Source organism: Odocoileus virginianus, chromosome 23 (assembly GCF_023699985.2).
Source record: "Odocoileus virginianus isolate 20LAN1187 ecotype Illinois chromosome 23, Ovbor_1.2, whole genome shotgun sequence".
In the NCBI taxonomy this organism is placed as follows: domain Eukaryota; kingdom Metazoa; phylum Chordata; class Mammalia; order Artiodactyla; family Cervidae; genus Odocoileus; species Odocoileus virginianus.
In genome coordinates, this window is record NC_069696.1 from 28,694,262 (window position 1) to 28,712,768 (window position 18,507).

General features: G+C 35.9%; 1 protein-coding gene across 13 annotated transcripts in view; it reads right to left on the bottom strand.

Annotated features, from left to right (window-relative positions):
- SOX5 (SRY-box transcription factor 5) overlaps window positions 1-18,507 on the bottom strand; it is a 1,090,001-nt gene that overhangs the window by 371,258 nt on the left and 700,236 nt on the right. For 11 of the 13 annotated variants that reach the window (XM_070453774.1, XM_070453776.1, XM_070453775.1 and 8 more), the window contains one exon: window positions 8,634-8,865. In XM_070453774.1, the coding sequence (XP_070309875.1) occupies window positions 8,634-8,864 (231 nt within the window). In that variant the 5' untranslated portion in view covers window position 8,865. The remainder of the gene's footprint in view (window positions 1-8,633; window positions 8,866-18,507) is intronic. The other 2 variants (XM_070453783.1, XM_070453782.1) reach the window with 1 other exon arrangement.

Sequence of the window (18,507 nt, forward strand, 5' to 3'; positions counted from 1 at the left end):
CCGTGGCTGATTCATGTCGATGTATAGCAAAAATCACTACAATATTGTAGTTAGCCTCCAATTAAAATAAATTAATTAATTTTTAAAAAAAGAGTCCTGAACTATCTGGCAATACCCATAGTGCTTTTTGCTATGTGAGAATACATCTATTAATTTCTCAAAGCCTGGTTAACTTTAAACTCAACAGTAGTACTTCAAATACTGTGGACATCACATGAATCAAGGTTTTCTCCATCTCATATTAGATGCTCTCACACCTGGATGGAAAGGAGTTGTGTGGTAACAGGACACAATCAGATCTATTGCCCAACTTAACAGATGAGTTTGATAGATCCCAACTGATTGGTTTCCATATGTCCTCATTCCTTTTATGAAAGGGCTTCTCAGGTGGCACTACTGGTAAAAAAAAAAAATCACCTCCCAACACAGGAGACGCAAGAGACACAGGATTGATCCCTGTGTTGAAAAGATCCCCTGGTGACAGAAATGGCAACCCACTCCAGTATTCTTGCTTAGAAAATCCCATGGACAGAGGAGCCTGGCAGTCTAAGTCCACAGGGTTGAGGAGTCGGACACAACTGAGCGCATACACCACACACATACATTCCTTCTAGCCTAAGGGTAATTTTCAGAAACAATGGAAATATAAATATTGAACCACTTACATTCAAATACAAGCCTAGCATTTTATCTAAATAAATTCCTTTGTGTGGTATTTTCTGACAACATTTACAGAATAATGTTCAAAACAAGGTAATTTCATTGTATGATAAACATCAATTTAGCATAAAAACAAATACAAACTTGTCATCATTTTCACCTTGTTTCAATTGAATTGGCCTTGTTTAGATAAGCAAACCTATCTCTTACAGAAGCAACAGTTATAGATAAAAGTGTGTGAAATCATGTGTGTGTGTGTGTGTGTGTGTGCGCGCGTAGATTTATACTGCCTACTCTCATAATTTTTAACTGCTACACTGCACATATGGCTTCTAAGCTTACTTTATCTGAATCTTTCTGAATCTATTCTCCATGCTATTAAACTAAGCACATTCCACATCATTCAAAAGTAATTACACTTTTGTCTAGAATGTAGGAGAATGCTCTTTCTAAACAATGAAATTCTCATTATGAGAACTGGCAAAATAATTGTACTAGTGTTAACAACAGTATGCATTATACCATCACAATAACTCATGCTAAGTTTGATGCACAAAGGTAACCAGAAATTTAAAAGCTTATAAAAACCACCATATAAAAATAGGAATCTTTACCATACCATAATTAAGGTCCTATTCTGTGACTTATTTTTAAATTTTCTCTTTTCCTTCTCAAGTTTTCTGAACAGTACTTCACACATAAAATTGTCCTAGTCAAACATCGAAAATACATTACCAACAACTGTCAGATTGTAAGCAAAATTTATACAAAGGGTATTTCAAGACACAGCTATCATATAGCAATTAAAATTATATTGGGTAAATAAAAGATCCAAGGAGTTGACAGTGAGCCTGAGCAAGTAAAAGTCTTTCTCTGTCATGGGCACTGAATGAATCTTTTCAGTGTATAAACGTTAAATGTTGCATTTCATACACTGAAGCTTTGCTATAATTTCATGCTTGGTTCTCAGTTACACGTCCTACTTCTATAGAAGATCAGCTTAAAAAAACACCTTTTTATCCTGCTGCTGGACTTTAGGAAGAAACTGATGCACACTGAATTTTACTTTATGATAACTAGTGTCTCTGCATGCTTAAATACATTAAGATACATCCAATTACTAAAACTAATCAACACATCATATACCCAAAGTTCTTTAACAATTCCAGGAAAATCTTATTAATATAAGCAATAAATGAGATAAGAGTACATTATAGCATCACACTTACAAATCCACTGGGTCTTTATATGTTCAAACAATTATATGCAAATATAGCATGTATTTCATATGAAATTCAGTTATTTATTGAGAGAACAATTCAAATTACTTTTTAAAAACTATATTTTTAAGTAACTGTATACTTTAAAAATCAATCTTGGGAAGCAGCAGTGTATCCCCACTCTGCAGTCATACAAAACTGTTCACTCAACTCAAGAGGAACTTAAGTCAAAAGAGAGTTTGGCTGAGGTAAGAGAAAACATTTTATAGGAGAAAAAAAGACAATTGGTTATTCAGTAACCACAGGTGGTCAAGACTTCCATTTCACATCCCTTTTGACACTAGAACAACCGTCTAAGCAGCAGAAGTAGCATGTGACCAGATAAAATGAATACCAACATGGCCACCACAGAGTACCCTGGCTGCCTCTCAGGCTGCTACTTGATTTCTCTTCAGACCTACTCTGTTTCCCTCTTGTGCTCATAAATAATCATGTTGACTGACATAAGGATATGTTCTGGATAGTCCTTTGCATTATGAAATAAATCTATCTATATCAGAACTATCATTAAAAATGAGCCAGAAATTATAGTGTCTCTTGCTTGTCTCTGAAAATCTGAAGTCACAGCCTCCAAACTCATGTCAAAAAAAAAAAAAAAAAAATAGGCAGAGGGGACAAGAAAGTTTGTCCTTCATAAACATAAAGCCCAGAACTGCCTTTTCACTCATGTCATAAACAGACTTGCCAACCTTGTCTTCTACCTTTTTGAAGATTATGGGGGGATTCTCGACAAGATTATAAGAGTTTCAGAGAAGGACCAAGAAAATCAGTCTTTTTCACATTTATAATTATGTATCTCAATCTAATATTGATTAGAAATCTGACAGTATTTTCTACCTATGTGATATTATTATAATTATATATAATATTATTACAGTATAATATTACTCTGAACAATAAGTAAAACTCTCCAATAATAGGACTTGTAGTATTTATACCAGCTATAACTGTATGGGGAGTTAGTCTTAGCCACTTAGCTTATTTCTCCAAAATATCAAGGCAAAAACCCACAACTTCAGAAAGGAAGAATTCCATCTTTATCTGACCCATTTCAAACCTTAACACTTGCATACCCTGAATATGAACATAGGACCCTAATTCCCCAAATTCAATATATGGCAGCAGTCATGAGGTGTACAGAATTTGTATCTCAGGAAATATTTTCCAACCTACATTTATACTGAAAGCATTTCTCTATAACTTCAAGGAGGCATTAAAGGGATTACTCAGAAGTTTTACTTTGTCTCTAAACTATGTAGGCAATACAAAATGGAGACCTCTCAACATCTCTCTTTTTTATTAAAGAATGGAGTATAAATGTCACATATAAACCAGCAATGAAATCTGGTAACCTGCTTTTTTGTTTCCTTAAATTCAACTCTATGATACAAAGATAATGAGACATTCCCTCTGTTTTCAAAGATACTGAATAGGAAAAAAATAATGTATGTTACTATTGAAATAAAAGGACTTAGATGAATATGACAATGGCCTAGTATTCAGAAAAAAATAAAGAATTTTGTGTTGAATAAGAATTCTATGAATGTATTTAACCATTTTGATAACAGAGTAAAATACATCTTAATCAGCTTAACAGCTGAATATATCATGGCTATTATAGCATACTTTCTGTACTACATTAGTATATTCTACTTTAGTTCTAAAATTTTTAGAAAATCAGCATATTCACCATGAATAATGTCTTAACATCTTTGCTCAAAACATATTTCCTATTTAATCATCCATATAAAATTTGCCATTTAATCAGTACTCATAAATCAAGTATCGATTATACTCAATTGAGTATCAATTATACTGGGTATCAGAAATAAAAATACATATAACATGTGAGTATATATGTATAACTGTGCCTTCAAGGAGAAGTACAGTGCATAGAAAGGCAGACATGTAGATACATAAATTATAACACAGACCATGAGAAAAGACATAAACATGTACCATAGATAAAGAACCATTCTGCCTTGGGAAGTCAGAGAAAGCATCGAAAAGAAGCAATTTTGAATTCAGTCTTGTGGGAGAAACACAATTTACTAGGAAAGTAAAATAAGAAGAGTTTTCCACGTAGAAAGAATAAGTTTGTGTCATTAGACCTCACCTGGTATGTTTATGAACATGCATGGAAACCTTCACAAGACTGAAGCACTGGGTCTTGGGCAGGATGTGGTCAAAGAGGAGATAAAAGGCATATTTTGGAGCCAGTCTATATAGAGCTTTATGAGAAAAGAGTTGTAGACTAAATCTTATAGGCAACAAGAACATACATTAGTTTCCAAAGTGGGATAAATAATCCAACTCTTTTCTCAGGGAAACAAGTCTAGTGGAAGTTGAGAGGAGGATGGGAAAGAGAACAGGCTGGAAATTTGAGATTGTATAAAAGAAATCAAGACATTTTTGAGGCAGGAACAAATTTAGAAACTGAGTAGATATATACAGTAAAAGAAAATATCAGTGTTGATGTTTCTAAAACTAAGTTAAATCATTTCAACGTACACTGGATTAATGTCAAGTACAGCAGATCTTTAACTTTGGGGGCTTAGATCTACTTGAGAATCTGATAGAAACCATAACCCTACTCACATGTGTGCACACACAGAATTCTCCATTTATCTTCAGGAGAGCCGCAGACCCTAGCGAAGAATTTCTCCCCTGGGTAAAGTTGCTTGAGGAAAGGAGTTATGCCTTATGAAAATTATTTCCATAGTGCACAACGAAAACTTGGTACAAAGAAGGTAGTTCATATGTTTTATTTAGTTACACTGTATTCTCCATTACAAACTGGATTTCATTTTCATTAACACCCTGCATATTGACTACAGCACTTTCACAGCATCATCTTTCAGGATTTGAAATAGCTCAACTGGAATTCCATCACCTCCACTAGCTTTGTTCACAGTGATGCTTTCCAAGGCCCACTTGACTTCACATTCCAGGATGTCTGGCTCTAGGTGAGTGATCACACCATTGTGATTATCTGGGTCATGAACATCTTTTTTGTACAGTTCTTCTGTGTATTCTTGCCACCTCTTCTTAATATCTTCTGCTTCTATTAGGTCCATATCATTTCTGTCCTTTATTGAACCATCTTTGCATGAAATGTTTCCTTGGTATCTCCAATTTTCTTAAAGAGAACTCTAATCTTTCCCATTCTGTTGTTTTCCTCTATTTCTTTGCATTGATGGCTGAGGAAGGCTTTCTTATTTCTCCTTGCTATTCTTTGGAACTCTGCATTCAAATGGGGATATCTTTCCTTTTCTCCTTTGCTTTTCGCTTTTCTTCTTTTCACAGCTATTTGTAAGGCCTACTCAGGTCAGTTTTCATTCCAATCACAAAGAAAGGCAATGCCAAAGAATGTTCAAACTACCACACAATTGCACTCATCTCACATGCTAGTAAAGTGCTCAATATTCTCCAAGCCAGGCTTCAGCAATACGTGAACTGTGAACTACCAGATGTTCAAGCTGGTTTTAGAAAAGGCAAAGGAACCAGAGATCAAATTGCCAACATCCGCTGGATCATCGAAAAAGCAAGAGAGTTCCAGAAAAACATCTATTTCTGCTTTATTGACTATGCCAAAGCCTTTGATTGTGTGGATCACAGTAAACTGTGGAAAATTCTGAAAGAGATGGGAATACCAGACCACCTGACCTGCCTCTTGAGAAACCTATATGCAGGTCAGGAAGCAACAGTTAGAACTGGACATGGAACAACAGACTGGTTCCAAATAGGAAAACGAGTACGCCAAGGCTGTATATTGTCACCCTGATTATTTAACTTATATGCAGAAGACATCATGAGACATGCTGAGCTGGGGGAAGCACAAGCTGGAATCAAGATTGCCGGGAGAAATATCAGTAACCTCAGATGTGCAGATAACACCACCCCTATGGCAGAAAGTGAAGAAGAACTAAAGAGCCTCTTGATGAAAGTGAAAGAGAGTGAAAATGTTAGCTTAAAGCTCAACATTCAGAAAACTAAGATCATGGCATCTGGTCCCATCACTTCATGGGAAATAGATGGGGAAACAGTGGAAATAGTGTCAGACTTTATTTTTGGGGGCTCCAAAATCACTGCAGATGGTGACTGTAGCCATGAAATTAAAAGACACTTACTCCTTGGAAGGAAAGCTATAACCAACCTAGATAGCATATTGAAAAGCAGAGACATTACTTTGCCAACAAAGGTCCATCTAGTCAAGGCTATGGTTTTTCCAGTGGTCATGTATGGATGGGAGAGTTGGACTGTGAAGAAAGCTGAGCACCGAAAAATTGATGCTTTTGAAGTGTGGTGTTGGAGAAGACTCTTGAGAGTCCCTTGGACTGCAAGGAGATCCAACCAGTCCATCCTAAAGGAGATCAGTCCTGGGTGTTCACTGGAAAGATTGATGCTGAAGCTGAAACTCCAGTACTTTGGCCACCTCACTGAAAAAGACCCTGATGCTGGGAGGGATTTGGGGCAGGAGGAGAAGGGAACAACAGAGGATGAGATGGCTGCATGGCATCACCGACTCGATGGGCATGAGTTTGAGTCAACTCCGGGAGTTGGTGATGGACAGGGAGGCCTGGCGTGCTGCGATTCATGGGGTCATAGAGAGTCGGACATGACTGAGAGACTGAACTGAACTGAACATCCTGCACTGTAGCATCCCCTTGTGCCAAGTACAGTATGTATTTCTCATATTCATCCTTGAATGTACTTAGATAGTTTCCCCTTTCTTCTAGCAATAATTATTTATATTCACTCCTTTAAATTTGTGTGTTTATGTTTATAGCAGTATTACAGGAAAACCAAACCAAGAAGCACCCCCCACATGAAATTCCCTGAAAGAAGGCAATGGTCAACATATTGAGAGGGGGAAAGGCATGAGCACTGATGCAGCGTCAAATGGGGAGTCTGGCCTCTCTACCCTGTTGAGTTGCTCACGATCATTTTCCCCCTTTCCTTGTCTAGTTTTAACCTTTGTGAAGGAGGCCAAGAAGTTATATCATTGCACATTACTAACATGAACTCATAGTAGAGGGGAAAGATGGAGGAATTATGGATAGTATGATTTAACTTGACAAATAAGAGATTATCAGAATATTAAATGTGTGTGCATAATTGTGAAGAGCTTATAAAATTTAAAAGCACGAAATCCAAACATCTGGGTAAACTCTGGTTCTCCCACTTACTAGCTGTGATCTGGAGTAAACTACTTAGACCCACTGTGCCTCAGTTTCCTCCTCACCTGTAAAATGGGATTAATGATAACACTTCATTGAATTACTGTGATGGTTAAATGAATTTAATACATGTCATGTGCTTGAAACAACACATCTGTAAGAGTACTATATAAGAGTTAGCTAAAACATTCTTCTTGGTAAGAAAATTTTGGCACACAGTCAAAAATACTCAGAGAAATTCTGCCTTTGAGGATTCAAGTTTGAATGGAAGTATTTAAATCTAATGTGAATTATCAAAGAACAGTGTTTATTTCACGGATATTAGAAGAGAATCTGATTCTTCTTGTTGGTTTAATTCTATATCCATTAATTCAATTACATAAACAAGTGGGTGTATTTCAGTACCAAACACATTTATGGTGTGTAATCATTTCCTAGAGAAGTCCCACCACCCCACAAAAAAATAAATAAATAAATAAAATAAAGATTTAACAGAATCAGAGCCTTTTTTTGAAAGATATGAGAATGTATGAAGAAATATTTTTGTTGATGTGACCTGGTTCAAATTAACAGCACTGGCATCCTTGAAGTGGAAGAAGGGCCACAAATAATGTGATACCCACCCAAGAAGTCACGTTGAAAAGGCAAGGTGGCTTGACTGGCAGCTAAGTGCCAGGCTACCTTGCCAGCCTGCTGTTTCTGTGCATTTAAGTTCCTAAGAAGAACCTAAAGGCCTTATTTATTTGTGTGTGGGTCTTCTGTTTAAGCTTCAGCCAAAGATACTATGCTGTCTTCTCCCTCTCATCCGTGAAACCATGGCTTCCTAATTTTCTGCGGTGATCCAGACCCCAGGAGCAGGGGCCAAATAAATTATCCAGAGCCGCAAATTCTAGAATAGGATGTACAAGGGAATTACTGAATTATCAAAGCAACAGAGTGAATGGGACTGAGTTAGGAATTAGTGCAATTACATCAGAAATGTATTGTCTCTATGAAACATGCACTTCTGTAATATTCCCAATACTGTAAGAAATATTGGAACCTAATCTGAGGGAAGCAAAAATTGAAAGAAAAAAAAAAAAACACCCTGATTTATCATGGTGGAATTACTCAAAAAATGCTATAGCTCTATCTGGAAAAATTATTAGAGTTTTATTACTCTTTATTAGAAATATATCTCTTTATCAGAAATATAAAGATAGCTAACTTTCTTGAGGACTAATTTTAAACATGTTCATATTATTCTTAGATTATGTTTTTTCCACTAATTAAGTTGGGAGCATCTCAAAAGCAGAATTCTTGAAAAACAAAAACCAAACCAAACAAAAACAGTTTAAGTATACTCCCTGCTGGAATCAATGTACTTACAAAGAATTCTAAGATGTTAGGAGTGAATCTTGTGTGTGATTATTAAGTAGATGATAATTACAAAGCATAGGACTGAAGCCAAACTACTAGAGGAGCAGATTGGTCACAAAGTGAGTGTAGGCACAATAGACCATGAGAAACCTACCATTGTATTGTGCTGAGAAGTGGGAGTCCTATGGCCACAAGTCTCTTGCGTCAGCAGAGAAACTGGCTGAAATTCCTCAGAGTGAGGCTTGTTGGGAAAACTCACATGCAAGGGAAGGTGAAAGGCGGGGAGCCCGTCACTCTCCTCTTCTTCCACTTTCTGTCTGCTTGTCACCATGGCTACCTCTCCATCTGCTTCCCCATACGGAGAGGCTGGTCGCTTGGAAGACATCCTGGAAGGAACAAAAGAGGAGAAAATAATGAAACCTCCACATAAATCCTTAATGCCGTCATTGTGTGGTTAGGGGCCATTGTAACAGAAATGCCTTTTTGTGCTGGCAGAGAGCAGGAAACCATCCAAATACCACTGCAAAGCACACACAATCAGAAACAATGGCCAAGCAGGTAGCAACAGAACAGTGCTTGTTTGTTGTGAGAATAATACACTAATATAGCACTCTCTTGTATTCTGGCTTCTTAAACAAGAGAATTCACCTAAGAACACTGCATAATGAAAGACCATTCCATTTTAAAGGAAAGAAAAATACCCATCTCATTTTACACGTCGATAGACCTTATTGAAGACAGAACATCCATGAATAGCAAATACTGTTGGCAGTTAAAAGAAGGGAAATAACTAAAAATTTTTTCACCAAAGAATAAACAAAGTAAATGAAAGACTGTCATTATAAAAAATTACATTAAAAGTAAGATCATTGTAAAATGTAGAAATATTGGTTATTGGCAAACCTCAGGTCACAGAACAAAAAGTTTGATATTTGTTTAAAGCTTATTAAGAACTGAAGAAATTTTACAATCACTGTTAATCCTCAAATATTTAAGGACTTTTCTCTCTCATATCCCCAAGTCACCCAATTTTGACTTTTAGTTCGAATATAAAATTTATAGGTAGCCAAAAAAAAAGGTAAGAATATAAAAATATTTCAATTTTATTTCCACGGTTTCATGAAATATTTAGCTGTGAATTCTCAGACTTATTTTTTCCTTATAATACCTGAGCAAAGAAAAAATAAATTAAATAAGCATGTTTTGTTTTGACAAGCTAATGGCTATATGATAATACACTTATATTTTTTTTTGTACTTGAGTGTGATTGAGACTGTTATCAGAGGTTAAAAATAAATGTCAAATATGTTTAGTGAAATATAAGATACATTTTCTTTTCTTTAAATTTTTCATGGAAGAAGAATAGAGTTAAAATTTTTAATTAAAAAAAAGGTCTGGTATTTACAACTTGATTTGACCTTGAAAAACACTCTAATTTTTGTTCAACAATTAGTGTTTACAAAATCATCCATTCTTTTTCTATACCACTGATACAGGAGACAGGAAAGTCTGAACTAACTGCCACATCACTTCATTTATATGTATCACTGATTTTTAAATTTAAAATATACTACCAAATGAGAGGGCTCTAATCTTTGTTGAATGATGATATTCTTAGTGTTAGAAGTTTTGAAAGACAAGTGTATATATTGTCTGGATATATTCTCTGAAGATATAATAGCAGAGTAGAAAAAAATAAAGGCTGTGGAATCAGACAAACACAAAATAAAACACTGATTCTGCTACTTACTAGCTGTGAGATTTACTTTAATCTCTATTTCAGTTTACTCATCTTTAAAATGAGATGTAATATCCACCTGTAATACTTTCAGAATGAACTATGTTCTGCATGAAAAATGGCTTACAGAGCATTTTGCTCAGAGCAGACGCTCAGTAAAAAATACTGCTGTTTATTTCACTACCTTTAATACTACAGTGTGACCCACCGCCCTCAAAAACACAAAAGCAATGGCAACAACAAGAACAAAAACTCAAAAATGACAATGCAGATTGCCTCCTAAGAGTTAAACTGTAAAATCAACACTGGATATGATACACAGTCTCCAATAGAGAAATGCTCCCTGGTTAGTCATACTTGATAATAAACTGATCAAATGTGTTATCAAGTGTTAAAGAAAAAAATATTATTGGCAGAAGTCTTGATCAGCAGAAGAACAGAGAAAAGAAAGGAAATAGTAGTGGTTACCAAGCACTGTTTAAAGGAGAAGCAGACTGGGCCAGCACATTTCAGGTATCTTTAACTATTTCTGGTCTCATTACTAAGGTTTACCCCAGGTATACTCTAAGTATGTAGAAAGAACAAGGGCCTGGGATTAACACTTAGAAAAGACTGAGTCTCATTAAAGTGGTGAAGTGAAAGTCGTTCAGTCGTGTCTGACTCTGTGACCCCAGGGACTATACAATCCATGTACTTCTCCAGGCCAGAAAACTGGAGTGCGTAGCCTTTCCCTTCTCCAGGGGATCTTCCCAACCCAGGGATCAAACCCAGGTCTTCCACATTGCAGGCAGATTCTTTACCAGCTGAGCCACAAGGGAAGCACAAGAATATTGGAGTGGTTAGTCTATCCCTTCTCCAGTGGATCTTCCCGACCTAGGAATCAAAGCCGTTTCTCCTTCTTTGCAGGCGGATTCTTTACCAACTGAGCTATGAGGGAAGCTCTTAGTCTCACTGGGGACACTTAATCTATCCCCAAATTGACAGATTAAACTTTATATGATAACTTAACACTAGAGATATTTAACTCCCACTGTATTGTTTCTATGTTACTCAAGTAAACTTTTTTGAAAAAAATCATTTACTTTTAATTGAAGGATAATTGACTTACAATATTATATTTGGTTTCTGCCATACATCAACATGAATCAGCCATGGGGATATGTAGCTCCTTCCCTCTCGACCCTCCCTCCCACCTCCCACCTCATCCCACCCCTCTAGGTTGTCACAGAGCACCAGATTTGAGCTCCCTGTGTCCAAGCAAACTTCTGATTCCCATAAAGGGAATGAGGTGACAGAACATACTTAAATACACAAAGTCTTTGACAAGTGATTTATCACATTAAATCAATAAAGAGATTTTTATTTCTTGGTTTCACATGAAACTTGACTACAATTTTATTCATTTATTATACAAATTATATTATTTATGGTCTGTGTGGGATTACTATTCTTACTGGAATTAACAAACTGGTATTTTGGTGCCTACCCCAGTCTTAAATACAGTCAGTCTCTTAACTGTCTGAAAATTTCAGGCTATTAGCAAGAGTCAGTTTCTGGGTTATCAAAAAGAAAACTATATCAGATGGCTTATTTAGTGGCCAGCTGGCTAGTTAATACAATTCTATGACTTTCAGAAGGCATTACCTTTTTGCTGACTTCTACTTTATTAATATCATTATTAATAATGACTATGAAAATTAAAAGTCTTAAAGTAGATAAAAAAGGTATATAAAATAGAGATAGTTAAGATACTGCTATTCTCAAAACTTCTAGTTCTCTCAATATCTAAACTATTTTTCCACCTAATTGGACAACAGTCTCTCCACATACATATCATGTTATAGAGAAAAAATTATAAGGTCTAAAATACCGAGGCATCATGGTGCTAAAAATCAACTGATTCTAAAATATTATATATTTTAGGTTTATTTCAATTCCATTTTTAGAGACTTATAGAATGTTCTTAAATGTGTTGGACTTATAAGAGTATTGTTATGAAGCTCAGGTAAAAGATTTCTTAAAGATGTTTTAAAGTACTAGAATAATAATGACTATGGTTATAGTTTAGTAATAGGCTGGAAAACGAGACAGAAGCAAAACAAAATACACAAATTATGTTAAGAGTTAATAGTCTGTTGGTTGTATTATGTGTTTGACTCTTGTAGTTCTAAAACTACTGATTACAAAATAACCAATACCACTAAATTCTTGAATTTTTTCGTCTACCAAAGGGTTTTATTTTGGATAGATTAAAGTCTCAATTTTGAAAAAATCATTAAGGTGGCACTGAAAATTTCCATGTGTTGTCCATCTGGGATATGTAGGATTCCAATCCTTCAGCTTGCACTACATGTCTATGTTACAGTACAAGAACACCTTAGAATAACTTGAGGATCTAGGCTGGGGCATGCTCTTCTATATTCATTCAGAGATGCTTTTTGTCATTCCTGTGGTAAGTGCGAGATGGACAAGGAACAAAACTCAGACTTCAGAGAAAGTGACATGAGACTAACAATTATAATCAAGTGTAATACTAACTTCTGGAGTTAGTTTATAACTATACAGTTCATTTATAACTATAACAATGACTATTACAGTTCATAAAGTAGTCTTTAACTCACTTCCTTGTGTGTGGACAAGAAAATCTTCTCCAAAGAAGTGATGTCTAATTCCAGGACAGAAAGGAATCTTTATATCATCAACCCTTTACTCACTGCTTACTATGTATACGACTATTATCTAATGGGAATAAAAAAATGCAACTCAGGGTCTCTGCTTTAAAAAATTTATGAACTGTTTGTTGTTCAGTTGCCAAGTTGTGTCCAATTTTTTGCAACCCCATGGACTGAGGCATGCCAGGCTTCCCTCTCCTTCACTATCTTCCAGAGTTTGCTCAAACTCACATTCTCAATTTTGAATACACATTGGAATTACATCTGTTCAGTTCAGTTCAGTTCAGTCACTCAGCCGTGTCTGAGTCTTTGTGACCCCATGAACCATAGCACGCCAGGCCTCTCTGTCCATCACCAACCCCCAGAGTTTACCCAAACCCATGTCCATTGAGTCAGTGATGCCATCCAACCATCTCATCTGCTGTTGTCCCCTTCTCCTCCGGCCCTCAATCTTTCCTAGCATCAGGGTCTTTTCAAATGAGTCAGCTCTTCGCATCAGGTGGCTGAAGTAGTGGAGTTTCAGCTTCAACATCAGTCCTTCCAATGAACACCCAGGACTGATCTCCTTTAGGATGGACTGGTTGGATCTCCTTGCAGTCCAAGGGACTCTCAAGAGTCTTCACCAACACCACAGTTCAAAAGCATCAATTCTTCGGCACTCAGCTTTCTTTATAGTCCAACTCTCACATCCACACATGACCATTGGTAAAACCATAGCCTTGACTAGACAGACCTTTGTTGACAAAGTAATGTCTCTGCTTTTTAGTATGCTGTCTAGGTCGGTCATAACTTTCCTTCCAAGGAGTAAGCATCTTTTAATTTCATGGCTGCAATCACCATCTGCAGTGATTTACAAGGAGAGGTATAAAAACTACTGCTGCCTGAGTCTCACTGCCAGATATTCTGATGCTATTGGTTTTGGAATGCACACAGCTTATCAGAAATTTCTAAGGCTTCCAGGTGATTCTAATGTGCACTTAACATGTGCTATTTGTTATTTGTGCAAGTCAGAATAATACCTCCCACCCAAGATGCCCAAACTCTAATCTCTGAAACCAGTGAATATGTTACCTTACAAGGCAAAAGGGACTTTGTAAATATAATTAAGAACTTGGCATAATGAGATTATTCTGGATATTGTGAGTGGACCCAAAGTAATCATAAAGGTCCTTACAAAGGAGGGAGGCAGGACCATCAGAGTCAGAGAGAGTGATAGGAAGATACTATGCGGGACTTTGAAAATGGACTATGCAATCACAAGCCGGAGAACACAGGCGGCCTCTAAAAAATTATAAAAGGCCATGAAACAGATTTCCCCCAGAACCTCTAGGAAGAATGGGCTTTGCCAACACCTTGACTATAAGACTTCTGACCTCTAGAAAAGTTAAGTGAATAGTTTGTATACAATAATTTGTATAGTTTAAGTCACTAAACTTCTGATAATTTGTTACAAAAGCCACAGAAAACTAATTCACCACTACCTGAAATATATTTTTTCATACTAGGGATTTTCTCAACCTGAAGTCCTCCCAACCCATTTACACATTTTCTTATTCCCTCATCTCATTTAGTTTTCTGCTCCAACATCATCTCCAAGCATTTATCACCTGCAGTATTTTAATTATTTTCTTTGTTTATCTGTCTTCCCCACTGTAAGACTGAAGAAGGAAGACTTTAGTTTTGTCCACAGCTCCTTACTCAGGACTTAAAATCCTTTCTGAATGCAGCGGTCTCTCAATTAATGTGTGTTTAATGAAATCTACTACTGAAAACCAGTAACTATCTTACTATTCTCTAACTGTAGATGGTTGTAAGAGCCAGACTTACAGGACATGTAAGCTTAGAAAATGCTCTAATATCAGAAAAAAAAGAAATCCAGCTCGGTGATAACACTCAATTTCTTTTTAATAATTCTATGTAGAGGATTTGGTAGACCTTGCTTATTTAGGTTTCAAGTACTTGTGGAAAAAAAAAAACCCTATAGTTCTTTTTAAAATGCAATAAATAAAATACTATAAAATTGAAGTAACTTTATAAAAAATGCTACAGTGTTAATTATTAACAGGTCTGTTACTGAAGAATCTCATCTACTTACTGCTTTAAATTTAACTCTTATCTGCTTAGCAAATGTTCTTTGCTGCAATTTTTCTAGAAAACGATATGTACAAAGTCAAAGAAATTTGTATACGGACCAAGCACAAAATGGAAGATTCAGATTGGTAAGTGCTTTCTGTGTATAACAGTTACCCTTTAAAGTTTCTGTTTTTCTCTAAACATTTTAACCTTTGACTAGTTAATTCAGAGACAAAGTCCTAGGAAGCAGTGCCTTCTACTGGTTATTCTTTTAGAATGATAATAGTATTTCTTTTAAGGTTTACAGTTATGTATAAAAATATTTTTAAAAATCTAGAAAGAACAAACTAAAATCCCAGCTCTTATTAAAACCTGCCCCAACCACCATACATGAAATGACTTTTCCCCACCTCAGACAGTATCATTAACTCTTGCTAGTAGACCACTTAAAAAAACTGAACATCGGTATCACCTAAGACATTGATTCAACAATTTAATTATTTTTCTTTTTCTTATTAGTATCTATTACTGGAAAACAAGATTTTAGTAAACACAGGTCTACTGATGATCATTTCATGTGATTTTTCTGAGCTGAACAAAAATCTTTCCAAATTGTTCTGTATTTTTTCCCTAAATAGTATAATCTGCTATACTGAATGAGTTACAATTAATTATATAACTACATAATTCCTAGCACATAGTTGTCACTCAATGTATTTTTCTATGTGTAAATGAATGGTCAGAGTGTCTATTTTGTGCCAGGAAAGTTAACTTTGTGTTACAGGGGAAACAGGTAACTTAAGATACAAAGACGCTTCTGGTTTACTTTTAAAGAAGTACAGTGTAGATGAAAATAGAAGACATATAGTCAGCAATTCACTCATTCATTCACAGAAACACATTTATGGAAAGACTATCATATGCCTACAGATAGCAACATCATTTAAGAAATCAAGAAAGAATAATTTAAGGTAAATGATTTTTTATTATGAGTACTATGGAGGATTGGAGAAGGTAAAGGCACCCCACTCTTGCCTGGAAAATCCCATGGACGGAGGAGCCTGGTGACGGGGCTGCGGTCCATGGGGTTGCGAAGAGTTGGACACGACTGAGCGACTTCACTTTCACTTTTCACTTTCATGGCAAGAAAGAAATGGCAACCCACTCCAGTGTTCTTGTCTGGAGAATCCCAGGGATGGCAGAGCCTGGTGGGCTGCCGTCTATGGGGTCACACAGAGTGGGACACGACTGAAGCGACTTAGCAGCAGCATGGAGGATAGATAATAGAGAGATACTGTCCTGCTTAAGGGCTTCCCTGGTGGTTCACTGGTAAAGAATCCGCCTGCAATGCAGGAGATGTTTGGGTCTGATCACTGGATTGGGAAGATTCCCTGGAGGAGGGCATGACAACCCACTCTAGTATTCTTGCCTGGAAAACCCCATGGTCAGAGGAGTTTGGTGGGCTACCGTCCATGGGGTCACAAAGAGTCAGACACAACTGAAGCAACTTAGCACGCATGCCCTGCTTAAAATAATCAGGGAATGCTTCCTACAAATCAGAGGAACTCAGCAGGGCAATGAAGGATAGGTCAGGTGTAAACAGACACAGAGAAGAGGGGACTGTAGATAAGAGAAATGACATCAGCAAATTAAAGAAATTTATAGAATGATACATGATAGTGAGTAGAATGGTTTGGTTCAAACGGAAGATTCTATGAGGAATAAAAGCAGATAAAGGTGAAAGGCAGGGACCAGATGATAATGATTCTGTTTAGATTCTAACAAGTATGAACGGCTGTACCAAATATGAGATTGATACTGGAGGTAGAAGGAAACTGGAGATGACTGCTGAGCTACACAATAACATAATCAAAATTACATTCTAGGAAGTAAGTCTTTCAGAAATCAGTAACTGATAGAAGGTTGAGGGTGGAAACCAGAGAAGGGGGAATGCTTGGGTGAGATAATTCAAATATAAACAGATTAACTGACTATGATTTACAGAATGATACTGCTAATAAGAAAAATACATATTTTAGAAAGAAGGCCAGCTTGGAGGAAAATATTAAATTCATTTTGGAAATAAATCTTTGTTGACTGCAGAATTTTAAAAAGAAATAGCAAAAAAAAAAAAAGAAATAGCAGATAATCAGAAAATGGAGGACTTCTGTGTAACCAAAGTTATTTCTGTGGAAGTAACTAAGTCACTGTAATCTTTTAAACACAGGTAGAGCATTGACCAATACTTGTAATTATTTGTCATTGATTTCTTCCACAATGTTCTGATTTGATACTCTTATTAGTCTTGATCTATAAAAAATAAAACTGAGTCATAAAAATGGTTAATTATCTTTTGTTACACTACTCAGTCTTCACACTATAATAAACAGCAGTGCAAGAGCAAAGCTGTCTCTCCAAGAGAAAAACAGAAAATAGAGCAGTGGGAGGGGGAGAAAATCTAAATTCTGCACTCCGTCCAACTTTGGGAGACCAGTGTATGAAAAGGATAGAGCACAGAAGACAAATAAAGAGAAATCAAGTGATACGTGAAGAAATGTAATTATTCTCTAAATGATTCTACAAAACTAAACATTCTGAATATGAACTTTAAAAATTCTGGACCATGACTCTATCTAATTTAAAACTTCCATTGATTCCTCTCCTAAATACTCCCTTTTAATACCCATTCTCTCATGTTAAATTTTAAGCATGGCAAACAGAAAACATTTCAAAAACAACTGAAATATTTGAAAGGATGAATCCTCTTTTAAGGGAATAACAAACAGGGAATATTACAAATACAATAAAAATTGGTAATCGTTCATATCCAAAGATTATATTAGTACTATTTTTCTAGAAGTTATGCCAAGTTTTTCTACTAATTAAACTACTTGTTGAGGATATTTACCTTTACTTGACTGGTTACTTGCCTGGTTGCTTTTGTAACTAAGCTTGCTGTGAGAAGGTTATTCAAGATAAGGAATTAACCTCTATTGTTTTTCAAAGATTTTTTTTCTTAATAGAATGTTTAACTATTCCACCTGGGGAATCAACATAGACATTTAGTGTGATTGGACAGATTTTGACTCCTGTCCACTTACCAATGAAAAGACTAACACTCCTTACAAACAGATTTACACAAACTTAGCACGTCATTTCATTAAAGAAAAAGATCAGTTTCATACTTTGTACCTACAAATCTCAACTACGGTTCTTCATATCTCATGGTATATTCCTTTCTTTCCCCTTCCATGTTTTGAACATCTTCGTCTTCCTACTAGGTTTACAGTCAGCTTTGTGTATACTCTGTAAATTCTATATAAACTTTGTAACCAAGTCTGTCATATATATTAATAATATTCAAAAGTCTTTTAGCTAGAAAAGGTATTTGTGGTAAATATGTAGTCTTTCAAATGTTAACATTTTTCTTCTCTTTTCTGTAAATCCTCTTTGCTATCAGTTTCTCTTACGAACAGGCCAATCTATGTTCTCTACCCATTGCTACCCATATACAAAGAACACATTTATTACATTGTTATTTAGAA